This window comes from Rhipicephalus sanguineus, chromosome 11 (assembly GCF_013339695.2).
Source record: "Rhipicephalus sanguineus isolate Rsan-2018 chromosome 11, BIME_Rsan_1.4, whole genome shotgun sequence".
NCBI lineage: Eukaryota > Metazoa > Arthropoda > Arachnida > Ixodida > Ixodidae > Rhipicephalus > Rhipicephalus sanguineus.
In genome coordinates this window covers 61,416,812-61,437,253 of record NC_051186.1, presented here as the reverse complement: position 1 = coordinate 61,437,253, position 20,442 = coordinate 61,416,812, and the positions used below count along the sequence as shown (strand labels likewise).

Sequence of the window (20,442 nt, the reverse complement as noted above, 5' to 3'; positions counted from 1 at the left end):
CGAAAATTGCTCCACAGCATACGCTCATGGAATGCACATACGTTCGCTCATCTGAAGATACCTTTGTCACGCTGGTATTCACGAATTTAGCGCGAGCGAAGAGGGCACACGTTTATAATCTTTCTAGCGGCACGACACGGTGAACCGGAGAATTCGGAGCCGAGGGTGTTTACGTCGATCGGCTCGGCCTGTATGACGCCCCACAAATTATGTATTGACCTTCCGCAAGAGCAAACACACGCCGATGGTACAAGAACAGAAGTTCGAAGTTGTGCCGACGGGTTACCAGCCGCTTTGTACATACATTGGTACATATATAAGCCCACGAAAAAAGCATGCTTGCAAGTGGTGGCGCTGTGGTGTAATGGTTATAGTGCTTGCTTTGAGTGCGTGTGGTCGCGAGTTCGATTCCTGTGTCGTGCGTACTTGTATGCAAATGTCATGATTGTGCATAAATACTTTGATGTCCATTTTCTATTATGTCCTAGTGATGAATAGTAGCGGAAATTGGCTGGTAAACATAATATACTGCCTAAAATATACTTTTTGTTTTTTCTTTTCGCGACCGCTCTAGGGCCTCGTATAAAAGGAGGCTTTAACAGCTCTCAAAAGAAGCAGAAAAACTCTCAATGCGCTCTGTTCAAGCCCCCAAAATGGCTTACATAAAAACACCAACTTTACCTCCAAAAGGAGGCTTTAAAAGCTCTCAAAAGAACCAGAAAAACTTCCAATGCGCTCCGTTCAAGCCCTCAAAATGAGTTCAGTAAAAACACAGATTTACCTCCTTAGTTCCGTCTAATCACTCCCTTACAGGATGTAAATAAAACCTCCTTTTGAACCTCCTTTTGAAGGGGGTTTTGCGTAGTACCTTTTAGATGCACGTTATGCGTCGAGCCCGAAACTCCCTAAAGGGCTCAAACCCGTTTGCAGTGCAGGACAAAAAGCTTTGTCTCTCACTCTGGCTATCAAACCACTTTCTCTGATTACACTCCCACCGTTAAGTACTACAGCCACCGCAACGGTTTGTTTAATCATTGATCATGGACGTTAGTCGTCAGGATGGAGATGTACCACCAAGCGTCAACGTGGATGCATCCACGTTAAACGACGCCTTAGCCATTGTGCAAGCTCTCCTATATCAATGTACAGACGCGCTCGATATGACTGGCAACACGGGAGTGCGTGGCCTCACGAGTTTACAAATGTCGCATTCCTTCCACTAGCGCTTATTTCTACAACTAAACGCTGTTCTCTCCCTGGGGGATGTTCCCAAATATGAAAATAATAACAAGTTACAGAAATAAAGCAAGTTGAAGCCGTGCGCAGTCATTAAACTCGTGAGGCCACTCGCTCCCGTGTTTGCAAGTCATATTGAGCGCGACTGTACAATAAACGAACGTTCAACTACTTCTGTAAGGATCCCTTTTACTTTCATGTTATACCGATTCCTATGACGGAGGGATCAACCACGTTTTTTTTATACTTCGCACCCTCTATGATAATCCAACGCTCCACATAGTGAATTCGTGGACTATCTAGGGCGTATATTAGCGCGCACTGTTTGCGCTTATTAGCGCACAATAGACCGAGGCATCCCACGTCTACTCAGCATTGGTAAAGTGCACTACTTTGGAAAATAGATGATATATAGCTTCAAAAACATAAGTGTTTTTGTGTAAGATATTTTATTTTCTTTCTTTTTGAAGTAAGTGGTGCTGAATCCGCGGTTATACAGTTCTAAAATAATCTAGAATATGTGTTAGCTCAGCGAATTGATATTCATAAATGCATGCATATTTATTGCTAAATGTTTACTTGCATATCTTAATACACATATTTGCGCGAGTTCTTCGAAATGACGACATAGCTTTTATAACACAGCGATAAATGCTTTCCGAGTACATTTTTATTTAGGCATCTGCTTAATTCCTGTTGGTCCTGGTAGTGGCCCTTTATTGCCGGCAGCAATATCTCTTAGTTCACCAGACTGTTCAGTACCGCCTGGGTGCTGATTGTCAGGTTCTAACACGGAGCCCCCTCGCTTTATCAGAGCGATTAAAATGATGTGCGTGTGGCTGCCACTTCCATGGGTGTGTGTCTCTGGTTCAGTCTCAAGCCCTTCGCCCGGGGCGCCAGGATGCACGGGCAAAGAGGGAGGAGAAATGCCCTTGGGCAGTCCCGCCGCTTCACCTGGCAAGTTGACTGATGATCCAGGAGTGGCTGGTACACTTGCAATTGGCCCGGGTCCAGAACCACTTATACCGCTTTTGACACTTGATTTATTAGGCTCTTGGATATTTGGGCCTAGGGGTAGAACTGCGGGGCCGTCTTTCAGTTTTGAGAAATTGGGGGGCGCACGTGGTAAACCAGCTTCCAATTTAGGAATGCTGGGTGCCTGCTGTGTTTGAGTCTTTAGTTGTCCTTGTACTTGTGTCACTTCACCTACATTGAGCGCCCCTCCTGGTAGTGCGGGAACAGATACAGGTAGGCTAGATGGAATTCCTGCAGCACCGAGTGCTGGCGAAGTTTTCGTGCTTGAGGCGCCTAATTTTCCGGGAACTTGAACTGCACCAGGGGGCAGTTCTGGTGGCACGCCTTTCGCTATTCCCATATTTGACGGCGTTCCAGGTAAATCAGATGGCAAATGTGGAAGGTCGGATGTCTGATATAAATCCTTGGGTATTTTGCCTTGTAACACTTGTGACGCTATCTCTGGACTGAGTGTTGGTGCTGCAGAGCCAAATCCAGGCAATAATAGGCTGGGCGGAATCTCTGGAAGATCTGGAACTTGCCAGCTTATCGTTGGTATGTTTCCTGCTTTAACGGCAAGCTTCTCCTCTTCCATTCTTTTGTACTCTCTACCGCAGGTTTCTCTTGCATTAAACACTGAAATAAAAAAAAACAAAAGGTGTCAAGCAACTGACCTGAAACTCAAACATGCAGTAGAACATCGCCTGGAAATCAGGCCTTGTGTATATATCGCTCTACGACTGCCCTTCCAGTAGACTAACACAAGTTCGTTTGCTTTTATACATTATTCTACACGGACAAGGGACGACCTTCAGATAGGCTCTATTTTCTTTATACGAGTTCTGAATGCTATACTCGATTACGGTACATGACACCAAAAACATGATAATATATGTTGTTGTAAGTATATGCTAAGAGCTAATAGTTGACTAAGGAGTCACACGTAGAAGGTTCCATTCTCCTGGGTAAAATGACGGACATCAAGCGCCACAGTTTGTTTCTGCCTCAATCTCTCTCTCTACTAAGACGGCGTTCTTTTGTTTCTTGGTTGCAAAGGGTTAAGCACTCTCAGCAAGTGTTAGAACAGAGTTACGTTCTTGCATTTAGAAATATTATGTGTTATAAGAACGGAGCAACACTCGTAGGTACCTTAAGAGATGTGCCGTCAAGCACACCTATCCGTATTTTACTAGGGCGGATTTAGCTCGCAAAGGTTTAGCAATGATTTCTCTCATTGCACGAGTTGGCATTGCACGAGATAATAAGTCCAGTGCTGGTGCCATGAGAATCGACAGCACGATGTAGCTTCGCAAATGAGCAACTAAAGTCACTGAGGAACCACTGTTGCAATGTGAGATTGAGTCGTTAGCGGACTTTGACGCAGTACTTGTATTGTGCCATTCCTTCTTACAAATTAGTTTCTTTCCTTCGAGATTTGTGTGACGATGCGGTGAACACTGCATCGTGACCTCGTCTCCAGCAAATCTGATGCTAAGCTGCGAACCTTCGCTATGCGATGCTATGCAAACAATATCAACTGCAGTTACGGCAACAAATTCATGTCCTTAGAGAATGTTGCCACATTGCATTGCCGATTGCGAATGATTTTTCGTAGTTTTATGACCGTGTCCATCTCATAATGTCCAACCGGTGTTTTACGCTGAAATAAGCTCCCGATTTGAGCTATAGCTCCTATGTTGCTATTTTGATGTAGGTAAAGCGCAAAAAAGCACTACCACCGAAAGGAATGAGGAGGCACGCTATTTGAAAGTAGGCTTTGTGTGCTCTTTCATTTCATCTGCTATCTTGCGTGCTTTATCTACCTCAAGATGACGTTTCTATTTCGTTGACAGTAATGGCTTGGGCGTAAGGCTTAAACGAAATTTCTCAGCGAAAATTGAAAATCTTAAGTTGATGCTGGCCTGTAAATTTTCCCTCTAAGCCATGGTAACCAATGACAATATTTTGGACAACATCATCCCGTAGACTGAAGACAGTTCGCGAAAAGTGTGGCAATGTATGAAAGCTATAGTAGGAGCAATAGCGATAGACTGTGTCTCAATAGGATGCGTGTAGAAGCGATTGTGAGACTCACTAGTGCATCGGCTCACGCATTTCTCGCATCGTGAAAACCCATTGCCGCTTGCTGGGCACCAGTTACGCGGAAGCTGAAAGCAGGTGCCATTTAGAGGACTGAAGAACCAACATTGCACATGTGACCTGCATGGCTTCGGGTCTGGATATACGCTGCAAAGCAGCTTTCTTCTCTTTGCTGCGGAAAAAGAAAATGAAACGACAGTGCGAGCAGTTTGTTAGAAACTTGAGGAAAATGTGGTGAGGTTAAACGTAGAAGCGACTGAAAGGAACCAATAGCGGAGGAAAAGAAAAGTATGTACATTTTGTCACCTAAGTCTGCCGTCAATTACGCATGCATTTGTTAACTGTATACCACTGCGTGCTTTAAACAATGTTGCTTTCCTGTTTTTGGTAAGTGCCACTTTTAAAGTAGTTCAAACTGCATTATTGCGCGGAAATGAAAGTGTCTAAGGCGTTGCGTAAACAACTAAAAACCAAATCAAAGCTTTGCTAAATTTTCTGCATAAAGGAAGTATTTTTAAAGTGCCCTCGGTGCAACATAGAGAAACCCGTAACTCTATCTTGAATTTCCGTATTCTAACACTCTGTCTCTCCTCATGCGTCCTCATAGCTCAAGCAACAAACAAAATATTTGACGAAATTATTGATTCAAATTCGGCCTGGGATATTTCTCAACTCCCTCACTTTTTTGTTTTTAATTGCAGGTTTCTTTTTAGGCATTGTTTCTTTATTCATGAATTGTAACATTGAAGATTTAATAACTTCCAAGGCTTTTTAAAGGCTGTTAGCCAGAAGAGCACGCTTGCCAATGAAAAGCGATTGGTTGTCATTTTTTAGAGAATGCTTCATGAAGAATATAAACAAAGCAATCATTACTTGATGAAGTCGACCCACAAAAAAAATAATCAATAGTGGCAGATCTCCCACGACACATAAAGATGTTACTTCACAGAGTTAGACTGGAAGTAGCGTATACAAACAGTTTCCTGTACAAGATACACCGATACCTAAACCTTACCTGAATGTTACAGTAGTCATGAAGATAAGAATGTTGGACACATCACATACATAAATTGCGCAAATGAAACAAAAGAACTTTCTGAAGAAACTAACAAATTTGGACAGACGGTGGCCTGAAAAGCGTCTTCAGCAAAAGGCGAATATCGTCCTAAAAGACTTCTTAGGGGAGCCTGAACTAGACAAGCGCTTGTGATGTACAGCTATGTGTTACTATATATGAAATTATGTGTCAGTCCGTATACTGTGGGCAAAACTGGAAATGTATGCGTGTAAACGTTCTATTGCAATTTGAAGTCCTGCAGACGATATGTACATACATTACCATGCTATTTTTCAACTTGTTTCAGTTTGCTATATAATTTTTCTTGACTTGTTCACTGTTCATTTTGGTTAGCCACCTGTTTTCTTTTTTCTTCGCTGCAGAAATTATAGAAATGGAGTATCCGATCTGATATAAACCCAAACCTCTCCACATCAAGCCAGTAAAAACAGATCAGAACCTAAACAGTGCCGGCTGCATAGCTCATAAATTACCTCATTGTTGTTCCGTAAAGTTACTCAATAGGAATTCCATGAGGTAATATGACCAATAACTCCAATTTTTTATGCACTATATTCATGAGGAGAAATTTTCGTGCTTCACGAAAAATGGCTCCTACCAAACACCATCGACGGCCAGTGCAAGTCCTTTAGATATTGCCCTCCCATTTGTACTACTTCGCATTCATACGTCGTTGTTATTCCTTTCTATACCGTCGATCGCTCTTACTAATATAAAAAGCACCGTAAGAAAAAATAAAGTGGTTGCTCTAATCACCATTCACAGTACAGTAACACCGATCCGCTGTTATGTGTATGCAGAAAATGTTATGTGTATGCAGAAAACATGCAGCGGCTCGCGACTTCTGCATTTTTCATATATGTGAAAACGTGTTCCCGATTCCACTGCCACTTTACTACTGTAATGAAAAACTTGAAGTATTAGCACAGCTTACCAGTGCTCATAACAATTCACTCGCCATTTTCTTATGTGCAACAATAGCTATCGTATTAAGGAGAGGCTAATATTAATAGGCATGAATGTACCAATTTCTTGACATCATTCCTGATACGCTGTTGCTCATGTAATGCATATATTGTATATTGATATATACTTACGAGCGCACCACTTGTAGCACCTTCTTTCTGTCCAGAAACGGTTCTTGTTTCCGCCACAGCCTCCGTAGTTGAACATCTTGCATTCCCTATATTTTTCCTGAAAATACCAATAGGACACATTCGCCCCACAAGGCCCTCGATCCGGTTGCATGGAACAATATTTTGGTGGGCCTTGAGGTCCTTTGCCTTTCTCGTGATTACCTGAAAAATAGGATAAAAATAGCGTTCGTGCACTCGCCCGCATTTTCTGCTAGCTCACTTGAGTACTAGAACATAGACGTCAGAAGAAGATATTTACCATTGTTGCTTAATTTCAAAACGGAAAACGTTATGAGTTAGTGAAGCATAAACTTAGATATATTGATGGAATTTTTAAATAATTTGAAAACATAAACGTTCTGTGACTTAGCACTGTGCAAAGAGTGCGTAATGAAGAATGGACAAAATAGCAGAATAACGGAAAGGTGGGCGAGTTGGTTAGGGTTCATAGTGTAATGTATGGGGCAGCGCTTGAACGAATACAAGGAAGAGAAAAGACAGGACATGCGCTGTACTCACAACTGAAAGTTTATTGGAAAAAACGCCACTAGTATATCCAGCATAGTCCAAATCATTGTCATCAAATGTGCCACGTGAACCACGTCAAGGCGATATCAGCAGGAAGACAGCCTCGTCGAAATCATACTCAGCATAAAAACAGACAATAAGAAAAAACATTACGAAGTGACACTATATACTACGCACGTGAGCCTGAGATATTCTAACTCTTTAGAAGAAAGATCTATGGATGCTTGGCTGATGCATTTTTCTTGTAATCTGTTGCTGCGAAAGGCTTCTATTATTTATCTTGTCGTTTTAATATGATGACGTGAAAGAATGACAGTGTCAATAAAGTGTGGATTACATCCACACGAACGGCAATGGTTGACTAGATGATACGACGTGGCATTAGAGGAGGTGAGCGAGCGTAGGTGTTCTTGCAGTCTAATGTTGATGCACCTCCCGCTTTGTCCAACATAAACTTTACCGCACGACAAGGGAATCATATACACCGAACCTATCTTGCAGGGTATGAAGCTGTGGACATGTTTGGTATTACATCCAGCTTTAACAGAAGAGCCTGCTTTTTTTATGATAAGGGGACAAATCCTTCCAATCTTCTGGGGGTCGGAAAACACCAACTCGACCTTGTACCGGTTAGAGACATTTTTTAGACCATGGGAAAAGCGATGCAGATGTGGCACAACAGAGAATTTACCGGCGCGACTTTTGCGCTCATCACAGGCATCCGCGTTGCCTTTCTTGACACATTTATTGAGCTTATTACATGCAGTAGTGATCGCAGCGTTGCCATAACCAGCCGTCTTCAGCCTAAGGAGCTGGCTATTGAAGCTATCTTGAACCTGATGTTGGCATGACTTTTTGAGTGAAGAACACAAGGTAGAAAAAATAATGCCGTTTTTGATGAGTTTTGAGTGGGCTGAATTACCATGCAACAACGGTTTTTTAGATCTCGGTTGGCATTTCCAACATACATGCTGTGGAGTGAACAGCAGGTGTAAATCAAGATACTGCAGCTGCTGCTGCTCCATGAACTCAGTGGTGAACCGCAGGCCATACCCACATTCTTGAAAACATTTTATAATCCTGTCGGTCATCTGACTGTAGTCATGGTTGTTATCAAAGGTCACCAGGTAATCATCCACATACCTACAGACATGGCGAATACCATCGCCATGGCAGCGGCTGTGTCCTGTTAACGCGGCTCAAAAAGATATCGCTTAACACGGGTGCAACTTTTGAACCGATGCAGACGCCTGATTTTTGACGCGGAACTTTATCATGCCAACCAATGACGGTAGATCTTAGGTACATGGACAGGATTTCCAGGAAGGATTCTAGCGAAACACCGCTCCTAGCCCTAAACTGAAGTTCGTCATTAAACTGTGAAATGCAAATCTTAACACTTTCCATTAGTTCATTGTGCGGTAATGAAAAGAACAAATCCTCCGCGTCCACGCTCAGGGCGGCACAACAAAATAATGGACACATTCTTTGTAATGAAAATTGAAAATACCAAAGATAAGGAGAAAGAGGAAACAGCCGTGAAAAGAAACAGAACATTTTGCAGGTGGGTGCCGAGCCTCCATGTACACCAGAAGGAGATACTGCGCTAGTAACAAAGCTACCAGAACCCTTATTTTTCGGTCCATTTTCTTGTGCGTATAAGCACAAGATCACCTGTTAGTATTATGAGCAACCTTAGATTTCATTGTTGGTTGTGTATGAGAGGCGTACTTTGAACCGTATACAGGTTTAACACAATACATCAGCTTACAAGCTGTTTTGTTTGTCTGCCACATTGCCATCCTTCTCGCCACGTTGTGAATTTTGCATCGCGAGCCTTGTTTTGGTTCCCTGTTCCTAAACACGTACTGCAAGCTCCCTGTCACTCGAACTGGCCTTGGTTCATAAACGTTCGATACCCACCCTCTATCCGCAGAAAAAGAAAGACATCGAAGCTTCATGAATATTAGTTCTTTAGGCGCATGATAGCAGGTAAATATAGTCAGCAACCGGCTTATCTATTGGTGTAGTGTAGATGTATCTACGTATTCACCGATCCGAGTGTTACATTTATTAAGTACGTTACGAGTGAAAGAAAATGTCGTGAGACCGTGTGAGACATCGCTGGACCTGGTGAGAAATGGCGATAGGTGTCGAACATCTACCCTGTACACCCTGTGCACCCTGCTAATCTGCACACACTTTGAACACATCCACTAAGAATGATCCGCGTGGACATGAAGCTCCATACGTTTTTTCTACCCATCAAACAGAATAGTCGCCAGAATTAACTGTAGAAGCAACAAAATTGGCACAACAAAGGCGACCGGGACATCTGGAAAAACAAATGTCAAGTAGAGGCACGACTCGCGACCGTTATGATCTCCGTTTGCCTTTCTCGTGTCCTTGTTCAACCTACAGTTGTTGTTTTGCGTGTCCCACAAACATCCAAGAAAAAAAATTCTGCCGAATATTTAGCCACCAGTGCTCTGAGAAAGTCTAGAGGTCACGTGCGCGCATGACCTTCTTTTGCAAAGACCAAGAACGACTTATTCTTGGTTGAATTGACTGAACTCCAAGGACAAAAGAGATTAGGAAAGACCATAAAATTACCCTTTATAAAACCGACACATCGTTTGAGAAGCACCTCGTATTCCATTAGGGAGGGAGATGGAGGAGTTAGATACTTAATTTAGCTCTCACCAGCTCACCATTCTTCGTGCATTGTAGGCAACAGATATAAAGTTGTGGCATCCGCCCCCAGGTCTCACATTCTCAAGCATTTCTTTCCCCGAGGACGATTACTCGGTTGAACTTGTTACCGACAGAAACAGCTGGCCGAAATGTCGTATATTAAACTTCGCCTGTTAATTATACGATGTTCTTGAGCTTTCGGAAGGATAGTCCTTCAAATGAAGATTCTTTGGGCGACTTCTGTGAGTTTAGCATAATCCACTGAAAACGGGACGTTTAAGGCCGGAGAAGTAAATGAAGTTCCTAATGCACTCATTGGTACAAATCAGACTTCGCATTGGAGTACCTAGCTTTAGAGCACAGGACACAGCGGATCTTCTTCAACAGTAGGGCACAAAAATGCACATCTTTCAATATTTAAACTATTGTACTAAAACAAAACCGAAAAAGAAACGGACTGTTGGCATAAGGAATTGCCTATAGTTTTACTTCCGTCAGCTATTTCACCAGAAGCAAGAAAGACAATAGACTATTATTTGCACCATTTTGAACTTTGTACTGTTAGTGGCTTTACTAAAAGTGAATAGGCAATACTATAAGGCCATGTGTTGTAAATAATCAAATTATTGACTTTGATTTCTACAGCAATTACTGGTATTTATTTTAAGTAATTAAGAAGGATTAGTAGATGCCTGCGCCAACACATCGTTGGCAATAAAAGGAGTGAAATCGAAATCACAATGTATTTCCAAGGTTATTGGTTTAACGTGGCTTCCGTTACTTTCGCAAATATAAATAATTCTGGCTGCCGTCTACTGCAATACAACCTAATAATCTAAGTTTGAGGCCTGTGTTTATACTCATAGAAATAGATGTGGCATAATTTTCTGGAAGATAATAAAACCGAAAAAAAAAGATTTGCTACAAGTTTACGAACATTTCCAGTACCAGAGCGAAGGCTCTATCGTAGAAAGATTTACGTACCGTAAACGATGGTTACGTAGATGAGCGTAACCAGACAACAGCTGAGAGCCTTCATTATCAGACTGTGCACGGATCTTTGCAAGTGGCTGTGTAGCAGAAAGCTGATCCTGAACTGATTAGAACCTTTTTTTTCAGTGTACCTTCGTCTCAGCAGCGACCTTGTATTCCTACAGAAAAAAACGCAACATTGCTTTGATATGTAGCGAACACAATCGAGCCTTTCAAACCGATTGTGTGCGCAATGTTTGGCGCTTTTGCGGAACCTATTTCCCTAAAATAGAAATGAGGCAAATGTTTGCACAGTACGTTGTGAAGTTTTTTTGTATGCCGGAAAAAACGATTTGCATTCTTTATTTTCTTCTGGTGACACTTCCGAAAAATACTGCGCTGGACAATAGCATGTGTATACATATAGCGCAGCGGACACGGTATTTTTGCCTTACTTGTTGTTGGTATCAGTCTGACAAAATATCTCTATGAACAATGGGTGATTGCCAAGTATGTGGATATCGCGTATTCGTGCTGCCAGAAGTTATATATACACAGCAGCATAAATTCCAAAATACAGTGATATTATGTTGGCGGGGTTTCACGGTGGTGGTATATAATAATAATAATAATAATAATAATAATAATAATAATAATAATAATAATAATAATAATAATAATAATAATAATAATAATAATAATAATAGTATAATAATCATAATCAATCAATCAATCAATGATTTATTTAACGTGCCCAGGAACAACCGTAAGGCCTTTGTGCTGGCGCACGCAAAAAAAAACAATAAAAATAAACAATACAATACAGACAGTTTTCAGAAATAAAAAGAGCAAAAACACGTAGACAAAGAGAAATGAACACAAAAGGGGAGGAGTAAAATAAGACAACACGAGAAATATTGACGGGGCACAAAAAATTAGATTGCATATATACAACTATGTGGAAAGACTGAGAAGGGAAGACTTTGTACATTGTGCCACACTATGTCAAAACAGTGCAAAGCTCGGATAAAAACAATGATTGTGGGCTATGAAAAACGTCAAGATCAAGAAAATTAACATTATAGAGACTTTGTATTCTGTGAACGGTAGAGTGTTGGAAGAAGCAGGCAGGTACATGAAACGGTCTGTTCTCTCTGGTTAACTTACGCGGAATTCGAAAATTTACACAATTGAGAAGTACAGGGCAGGATATGATACCGTGGACTAGCTTGTAAAGAAATAAGAGATCAGAGCGATTTCGTCGGCAGTGAAGTGATGGCAGTGATAATAATTCAGCAGTACTTGAACGAGATCCAGAGTCATTTTTAGCAAAGCGATGGTTATATATGCTACGGAATTTTTTCTGGACTCGTTCAATGGTGTTACCGCTGCATTGAGCAATGCCATTCCATATCACGGACGCATACTCAAGTTGCGGAAGACATATTGCCGTGTACAATTTGTGTAGGGCCATGGGAGACCTGAATTCTCGAGATATTCTACAAACACATCCGAGAGAACGAAGGCCCCGCATAGCAGCACGCTTAACGTGAGAAGAAAAGTAACGCGCTGTCAACAACAACACCAAGATCACTGATTTCATAAACCTTGCATAACGCCACAGAAGTGACAGAGTATTGAAATGACACGCTAGATGTTTAGCGAGTGATAGACATGAATTTTGTCTTCGAGGTATTCAGAGAAAGGTTATTACCGTCGCACCATTCGGAAAAAGAGCGCAAGTCTGACTGCAGCAAGCGACAGTCGTTAACTGAATGAATTTCCTTAAATATCTTGATGTCATCGGCATACAAGAGGAAAGAAGAATTACGAATGGCAAAAGAAACATCATTAACATAAATAATAATAATAATAATATAATAATAATAATAACAATAATAATAATATTTGTTCGTAATTACTGTTATCGATATAACAGACTGATGACGACAATATTCCGGCATTAGAGTGGCAATGACGTAAACGTAATTTATATATGGTGGGGTAGGTGTAATATAGTATCCCGTTGATATTAAAGTTATTGCCACTGTCTTTGCCTTTTTTTCTTCCTATTTAGTTGAATATACAAATAACAACGGCTGTGCTGTTTTTGGCTTCATAATATCGTGTCTAAAAAAAAGGGCCCTCGTTCTATTCGGCTTCTTTCGCTGAAGAACTTCTTTTGTTCAAACTAAATTACAGTTTGCAACACAATTTTCAGAATATTAGTGATAGCATTTATTTGTCTTTTTAATGCTTTTAAAATAGCCCGCTCTGGAGTCCGAATGTCCTTCTCATTCAAATGCATCACGCAGAAAGTTGGCGTTGCGAAGGTTTCGCGCTTACAATACCGGGCAGCCATCTGCAGAGCATTTGCACATTGAAAATTGTTCCATTCTCCCTGCCGACTTCCTTCTGACCTGCAAGCTTCTTTCGTTTAACAGCTGGCAAGGCCTGTTACGAAAATTTGTTCGTCCTTGTTTGGTTACGCCTGTTTCGTCCTCTTGCCAAAATTCTTCTCTCCACCATCTTGCATACGTTACGTGAGTTCCTGTCTGTAAGGAAAGAGATTGAAGAAAGTTTATTATGAACAAACATAGCATAAACTAAGCAAGATTCTGCGTACGCATATCTAAGGTAAAAATTCCTTCACGGGATAAAATATTTTGATGCTATGTAAGCACATCCATGGCGCAGGTGAATCTTTTCACAAGTACTAAAGAAGAAATACCGCATCAGCTACTTTTAGCAACAGTACACTACAAAGTCAGAATGCGAGTTTTATTTCATGCACTAAGACAATGCAGATGAGTTCGCAAGACATCAACAAAAAACCGCATTTTCAAATAATGACGTAGCTTTTGGCACGTGTGCCCGCTAAAATAGGTGAACGTATCAGACATCTGCGCGTCGTTTGTTCTGTTTTGGCCTTTCAACTAAGTATCTTTCTAGTTCTCCTTCCAAAATATTGAAAAATTCTTACTAGGCATTTTTCATAACGGCTTCGTCTGTTAGGTCCTTGTCTTATCGCCTAATTTTTCTATAATCGTGTCTTGAAGACCGATGAACACAGCGGCTAGTTCTTCATATACTTAATTAATTACCTCATGTGGGTCCCTGCCCGAGGGAACATGAAAGCGTCTAAGTGATCTTAAAATAGTTGTAGTGAATAGATGCCACTGACGTTAGTACGCTCGTGGTGTCAGCAGAAATGACCAGCGAACTTAAAGGGCCCGACGAGGACATGAACAGTACATCTACTGTTCTAACCCCAGTGTATCATGTACTACAGAACTGCGCTCGCGCAGACGCATAATATATCGGCCATTTGATTTCAATGACTGTATGTATATGCAACAGTATCGATCGGGATGACAAGGCTCAGTGGAGCATGAAAATTGGGTACTTACCGGTGCATCTGTTCATGCACTCAACACATGATTCAAACGCGTTGTTTCCTTTTCTTCCGCAGTGACCTTGAGGATAAGGCAGGCATATCCATCTATGGGGATGGAAATACCACTGTTGAGCACGGCTGCTGCATGGCGTAAGCTGTGGCTGAGCCCCGCAGCAGCGTTGTGGTATACTTCCCGCTAAGAACATTGAGAACACAGAGGGCATGCTAATATTCATAATTTTGTGAATGTTAAGAAATGTTTATGAAAGGAAACCTAATAACTGTCATAGAAACTGCACTACAGTCATGCTTGAATCGCTTCGCATTAAATGACAGCAAAGGAATCACACAAAAATGGTATAATAAATAGAGATCCTATTTAAAGCTCTGCTGTAAAAGCTCTTCATACCGAATTGGCAGAAGAAATTTTATTCAGCGGTATTAGGAGCATTAAATTGAGGACGACGCAGCGAGCGATGGAAAGGAAAATGATAGGTGTAACCTTAAGAGACAGGAAGAGAGCAGAGTGGGTCAGGGAACAAACGGGGGTTAAGGATATCATAGTTGAAATCAAGAAGAAGAAATGGATATGGGCCGGGCACGTAGCACGTCGGCAGGATAACCGGTGGTCATTAAGGGTAACTGACTGGATTCCAAAAGATTGCAAACGTGTGAGGGGGAGACAGAAAATTAGGTGAGTAGATGAGATTAAGAAGTTTGCAGGTATAACGTGGCAGCAGAAAGCGGGTTGATTCGCGGAACATGGCAGAGGCCTTTGCCCCGCAGTGGGCGTAGACAGGCTGATGATGATTAGGAGCATTCATATTTACAGGTCTTAGAAACCATCTTCAGCGCTAGCAGACAAGGACGAAGGAGAGAAGACACCACAGTGCGCTAACTTCAACACTTTTATTTCCAGGAAACAGCAATCTATTTATCCATGCACAGTGCGCCACCTCATTCTACACTCTAGCCAACCAGAAAGGCCCTCTCCCTATCCAAAAGATAAATTGACGGTGCACTCACACACGTGTCACTATTGCGAGAGATAGCTTGGGCTTCAATAATCTCCCGCACGTCTTTATCTTTGTGCTTCGCCAGAACAGTGCATGAAGCATACAATGGTGCGCAACTGCACTCCAAACAATGTACAGACAAATGACCGTAATTATTCTTGTTAGTAACGTTTAATCTATGCTCGCGAAGTCGGTCGTTAAGGCATCTTCCCGTCTCTCGGCAACAGATTCTCAGCAACAGACACCTGTACCGACTCCGGAAAACCTGCTGCCGATAACCTCACCGACTGATTCATTAGACTCTCATAAATCTTATGATGGCAGGACATTTTCAGCGCATTTCCAAAACACATATTAGCAATACTGCTCTTAACGAGCTTCGAGTGAGCGGACCTGTACGGCAACAGGGGTTTATTGGCTCTGGGTTTGACATAAAGGACCTGTATTATTCCTTGCCTCAAAACAAACTAATAGCATGCGTAGAAGAGTGCATTGATGATTATGGCGCGGTGTCTTTTCAGAATTCGGCTGGGATATCAGTTCAATGCTTTTTGGATTTGCTTCGTTGCTACCTTCGTTCGACTTTCGCCACTTGGAATGGGAAAGTTTTCCTTCAGAAGCAGGGCGTCTGTATCGGCTCCTGTTTGGCGCCGATACTAAGCGATATTTTTTTAGCCCACCATATCAGGAATCTGGCACGCGCCCTGTCGGAGCAAAGGGTGGTCAAAGTTTTCAGGTACGTGGACGACTACCTCGTCATGTACGAGCCGAATGCACACGTATCAGTAGATGAGCTCAAAAAGGTTTTTTCTGCTAGCCTTAGTCCACTCATTCTAACAGTTGAAGAGCCGTCTCATAAGGTGCTGCGGTTCTTGGACATTGAGCTTGAATTCACGGATCAGCACACGTGTCGGGAATATAAACCCAGAGCCAATAAACCCCTGTTGCCCTACCGGTCCGCTCACTCGAAGCTCGTTGAGAGGAGTATTGCTAAGCTGTGTTTTGGAAATGCGCTGGAAAAGTCCTGCCACCATAAGATTCATGAGAGTCTAACCTATCGGCAACACCACCTCAACGAGTTGCGGCGACTTCAAATACCATCTGGACTCCGCCGAAGAGAGGCCACTCTGCTATGCCGCTTATGGCTAAGAGTGGCTTTCACGAAGTCATATTCGTTTCGAATAGGGATGGCCGACAACGCTCTTTGCAACGCCTGCGGCACCGAGGAGACCTTGCAACAAATCTTCTGCGACTGTCCTCGCTACGCTGCGCAGAGACGATCCCTGGTATTCGCTCTCGCTCATCTTCACAACAGACCGTTGACACTAGACACGATTCTCCAATGTCATCCTGATAAGTCATTGAGAGTTCAAGCAACCAAGGCATTGCTCAAATTCCTAAGGACAACAGACTTACACGAGCGGCTGTAGACTTTTTAATGATGCCGCATACCGCACAAGACTGCCGCTCTGCGCTGTGACGTTATGTGTGTGCGCGTGTGTTCCCCTCTCTTTCTCTCTTTCTTTACTCTTCTTTCGATCTCCCCCATCCCTTCCCCCTGTACAGGGTAGCATACCGGTTATGCCAAACTGGTTAACATCCCTGTCTTTCCTCTCTCCCGTTTTCCTTCCTAATGAATCAGTCGGTGAGGTTATCGGCAGCAGGTTTTCCGGAGTCGGTACAGGTGTCTGTTGCCGAGAGTCTTCTAAAACGATGCCGCTTGGACGTTAACCCCCCGGACGCACAGGCGAAGAGTAAGAGCAGAGTGGCAGTAGTGCCCTATCTGCACAGAACGGCGCACGACCTGAAGAAAATCGCTAATCGTGTCGACATTAAAGTAGTGTTTTCTGCGCCCGAAAAATGGGCAGGATATGTCGACTAACAGACCCGCATCGTAATCCAGCTGTAGGATGTTCCAAAAACCATCGTGATCCCCTCGTGGACTATGTACAAGAGGTAGTATACGAGCTCCCGTTGACCTGTGGAAATAAGTACATAGGTCAGACGGGAAGATGCCTTAACGACCGACTTCGCGAGCATAGATTAAACGTTACTAACAAGAATAATTACGGTCATTTGTCTGTACATTGTTTGGAGTGCGGTTGCGCACCATTGTATGCTTCATGCACTGTTCTGGCGAAGCACAAAGATAAAGACGTGCGGGAGACTATTGAAGCCCAAGCTATCTCTCGCAATAGTGACACGTGTGTGAGCGCACCGTCAATTTATCTTTTGGATAGGGAGAGGGCCTTTCTGGTTGGCTAGAGTGTAGAATGAGGTGGCGCACTGTGCATGGATAAATAGATTGCTGTTTCCTGGAAATAAAAGAGTTGAAGTTAGCGCATTGTGGTGTCGTCTCTCCTTCGTCCTTGTCTGCTAGCGCTAAAGATGGTTTCTAATTCAGTATACCAACAAGCCCAAAAAATGGCAATCCTAAAGTTTACAGGTCATTTTACTTTCAGTGTACGCCCAGCGTTAGTATCATAGAGTCCTACTTCAGCTGTCGTTATTACTACATATAACGCATGCTAATTCGAAAATCTATCGGAAATAAAAGGCGCGAGAGAACAAGGTTTCTTTAGTTACAAAAGCTACAAGACATGTAACTTCAACGTTTGGCTGATTACGGAGTTGGTTATTCATGTTACAGGAAAATAAGACTGCGTAACTAAACAAGGACTACTAAAAAACAAGGACAAGCATTCCTCTTTTCGGAATGCTTGTTTAGTTACGCGCTCATATTTCCAAGTGCAAGAGATTTTACGTGCTTGTGCCGTTCGTGCAGCTGTTCTTGGTTTTCATCAAGTAATATTGAAAGACCTGTAAGTTCACTGAATATGCACATTGGATACACATAAAGAAGGAAGGTAAAAATAGAAAAAAAGCCGATGATGTTCCTAAAAAATCACAGTTTCGCTGCAAGAGCCAAGCAATCAATGGGATAGAAACAAATTGGAATGTTAAAATAAAGTAGCCTAGCGTCTATCTCTTTTGGATTTGATCTCGCGTAACTTCAAAATCCTGGTATAAAGCAATACAGCTGCTCCAGGGAAGGAAGTGGTTTTCGTGCTGCCTGTCGTCTTAACGCGAAGTAAGCGGTGAGAGCTCAGCACGTAAAATGATGTACGAGCCGTCTACTCATGCCACTCCAGATAAAGCGCGTGTCAGCACTCGCGACAGCGCCCTTTTGATCAAAGTTCGCAGTTGTTACTCCAACGACTCAGACACCCCCCCCCCCCCCCCGCCCTCCCTACACACACCAGCGCTGACAAAAGCCCGGCGGGCCGTTTCCTCCCTGCTTCAGGAGCCATCGACGGCAGGCCTCGCAGCGTGGCGATGTTATCATATGCGCCCTTTGTGTAACGATTACGGCCAGCTAGTTTCAGCTCTTCTTCAAGCAGGTTCGTCGCCAGCGCTCGCGCGCTTACATTACTCGCGCGTCGAACATACGACGCGCGGATGATGTTACCGATTTGGACATTATGCGTAACGTGAGAGCGACGGCAAAAACCCGTTCAGGTGTCCATGTAATTCATTTCGCAATAAAACTATAGGTATTCTTTTGAAGGGACCCTGAAACGTTTTTTTGAAGTTTTGTCATCATTTAGACTAGAGCCTCATCAAATCATATGCACCGCAAATTAAGATACGCACCGTGTACCAAGGCCGCTACGGACAATTATATCTATACCTTCTTTCTCCCCACTGTTTGCCTCCTCAACTCATGAGATACGCTGACATCGCTGGCGATCGCACTGCTCTCATGAGCGCCGTCGACGGTTTAAGCTTCGGCCAGTTATGACCTCCGATATTGCGCGCCGACAGCTTGCGCGCAATCTCGGATGCAATGGCCCAGTGGGACGAGTGCTCCCGGCAGCGCGCCGTCTTGCAAAAGAGACTAAGCTCACGGAGTACTTTATATGTGCTCCGGCAGTTGCTGCCACACTACCAGCCGATCTTATTTTATTCTTCTGTACGGCGACAACCTGCAAAAGCATACGGACAAGCAAAAAGAATTTGAGAACGCTCACAGATGCGTGTAAACTCGGGCCATACGGTTGTGTCTTCAAGCGTGAAGTTACAGCCTTACACACGTGGATTGTGCGACGAGCTGAAGCGATTCCGCTCGCCAGATGCCTCACAAACATTACAGAATGTCACAGCTTTACAAGTCCCCAATTGCTAATTATGTGGTACACGACCCAGCTAGGACAATTCATTTTGACCAAGAAACCTCGAGAAAAACTCTGTCGCTAAGCTCACGCCAACATGGAGCACGTTGCAACACAGGCACACGACGCTCGCTGCCCATTTGTTTTAGTGACGTAGACTGGGCATATCCAATCAGAGCGGTCGCTGGGTGCTACGTGTATTGTACTGGAACACTTCTATGTGTAAAAGGCGCGAGAAGTTGAAAACTCGTTCGGCTGCGCCGCTGCGATCTGTAGCGATTCACATTCTTAAAGTCTTGTATTGAATGACACAATTGACGCAGAGAGCTTAAATGGTCTGCGAATGATTCGTATGACATGCTTTACCGGCTCAATGCGTGTATACAAAATCGTGAAAACCGTTTCAGGGTCCCTTTAAGGAGAAAATAGGCAACAAAGCAAGAGAAAAAGAAAACGGTGGACGTGTACTCCCGCGCGGACAGCACAACAAAAGTCGCTCACGCAAGCCGGTCAATAAGTAATGAATGGCCAAATGAGAACGTAGATCAGTGACACGAATGCACAAAGTGTACTTACGGAGGCACATCTTCGGGCACCTCATTTCTAAAGAAAACTTGTTCTCATTTCCGCCGCAGCCGCCATATAGAAATATTTTGCAGTTGTTTGTGGTATGGTCAAAATACCAAGCAATGACATATTCACGACATGTTCCAGTGGCACGTGGTTCCATGCAGTAGCTTGGCGTTTTTGTATCAAACGCTGAAATATTCCATGAAGTGGTGTTAGATTTTTATATTTTATTGTTTGAAACGTTCGTTAGAATAAGGTAATATACATAACCTAATCTCAGCGCTTGGTTTGCCTCAATGAAGAATGTATTGATTCTGCTAAATATTGCACCAGAACAATAACATGAAAACGAGGACATTACTTTGCAGTCTTCCGTAGCATGCAATAAAGTTGTCCTACAATATGCACATTGAATCACAGACTGTATTCAACCGCAGCTACAAGCCACAATCTTTTTCGAAAGTACTCTGCATTAGGTTGCTTGGTTTATTTATTTGGCAAAATGAGGTGAAAACTGCTTCCTTCAGAT

At 42.9% G+C, this 20,442-nt stretch overlaps 1 protein-coding gene and 1 long non-coding RNA gene across 2 annotated transcripts; both read right to left on the bottom strand.

The window, feature by feature from the left end:
• Positions 1-1,673: 1,673 nt before the first annotated feature.
• Positions 1,674-11,011, bottom strand: LOC119375624 (uncharacterized). The gene is made up of 4 exons (XM_037645840.2): positions 10,771-11,011; positions 6,526-6,726; positions 4,346-4,522; positions 1,674-2,886 (listed from the first exon to the last, which is right to left on the bottom strand). Exons 1-4 carry the CDS (start codon positions 10,823-10,825, stop codon positions 1,907-1,909), a joined length of 1,413 nt encoding a protein of 470 aa, XP_037501768.1. The 5' UTR covers positions 10,826-11,011; the 3' UTR covers positions 1,674-1,906.
• A 1,973-nt stretch (positions 11,012-12,984) lies between these two features.
• On the bottom strand, positions 12,985-20,097 carry LOC119373423 (uncharacterized). The gene is made up of 3 exons (XR_007417976.1): positions 19,920-20,097; positions 14,169-14,260; positions 12,985-13,313 (listed from the first exon to the last, which is right to left on the bottom strand). It is a non-coding gene; the product is annotated as an uncharacterized LOC119373423 (long non-coding RNA).
• Positions 20,098-20,442: the final 345 nt, after the last annotated feature.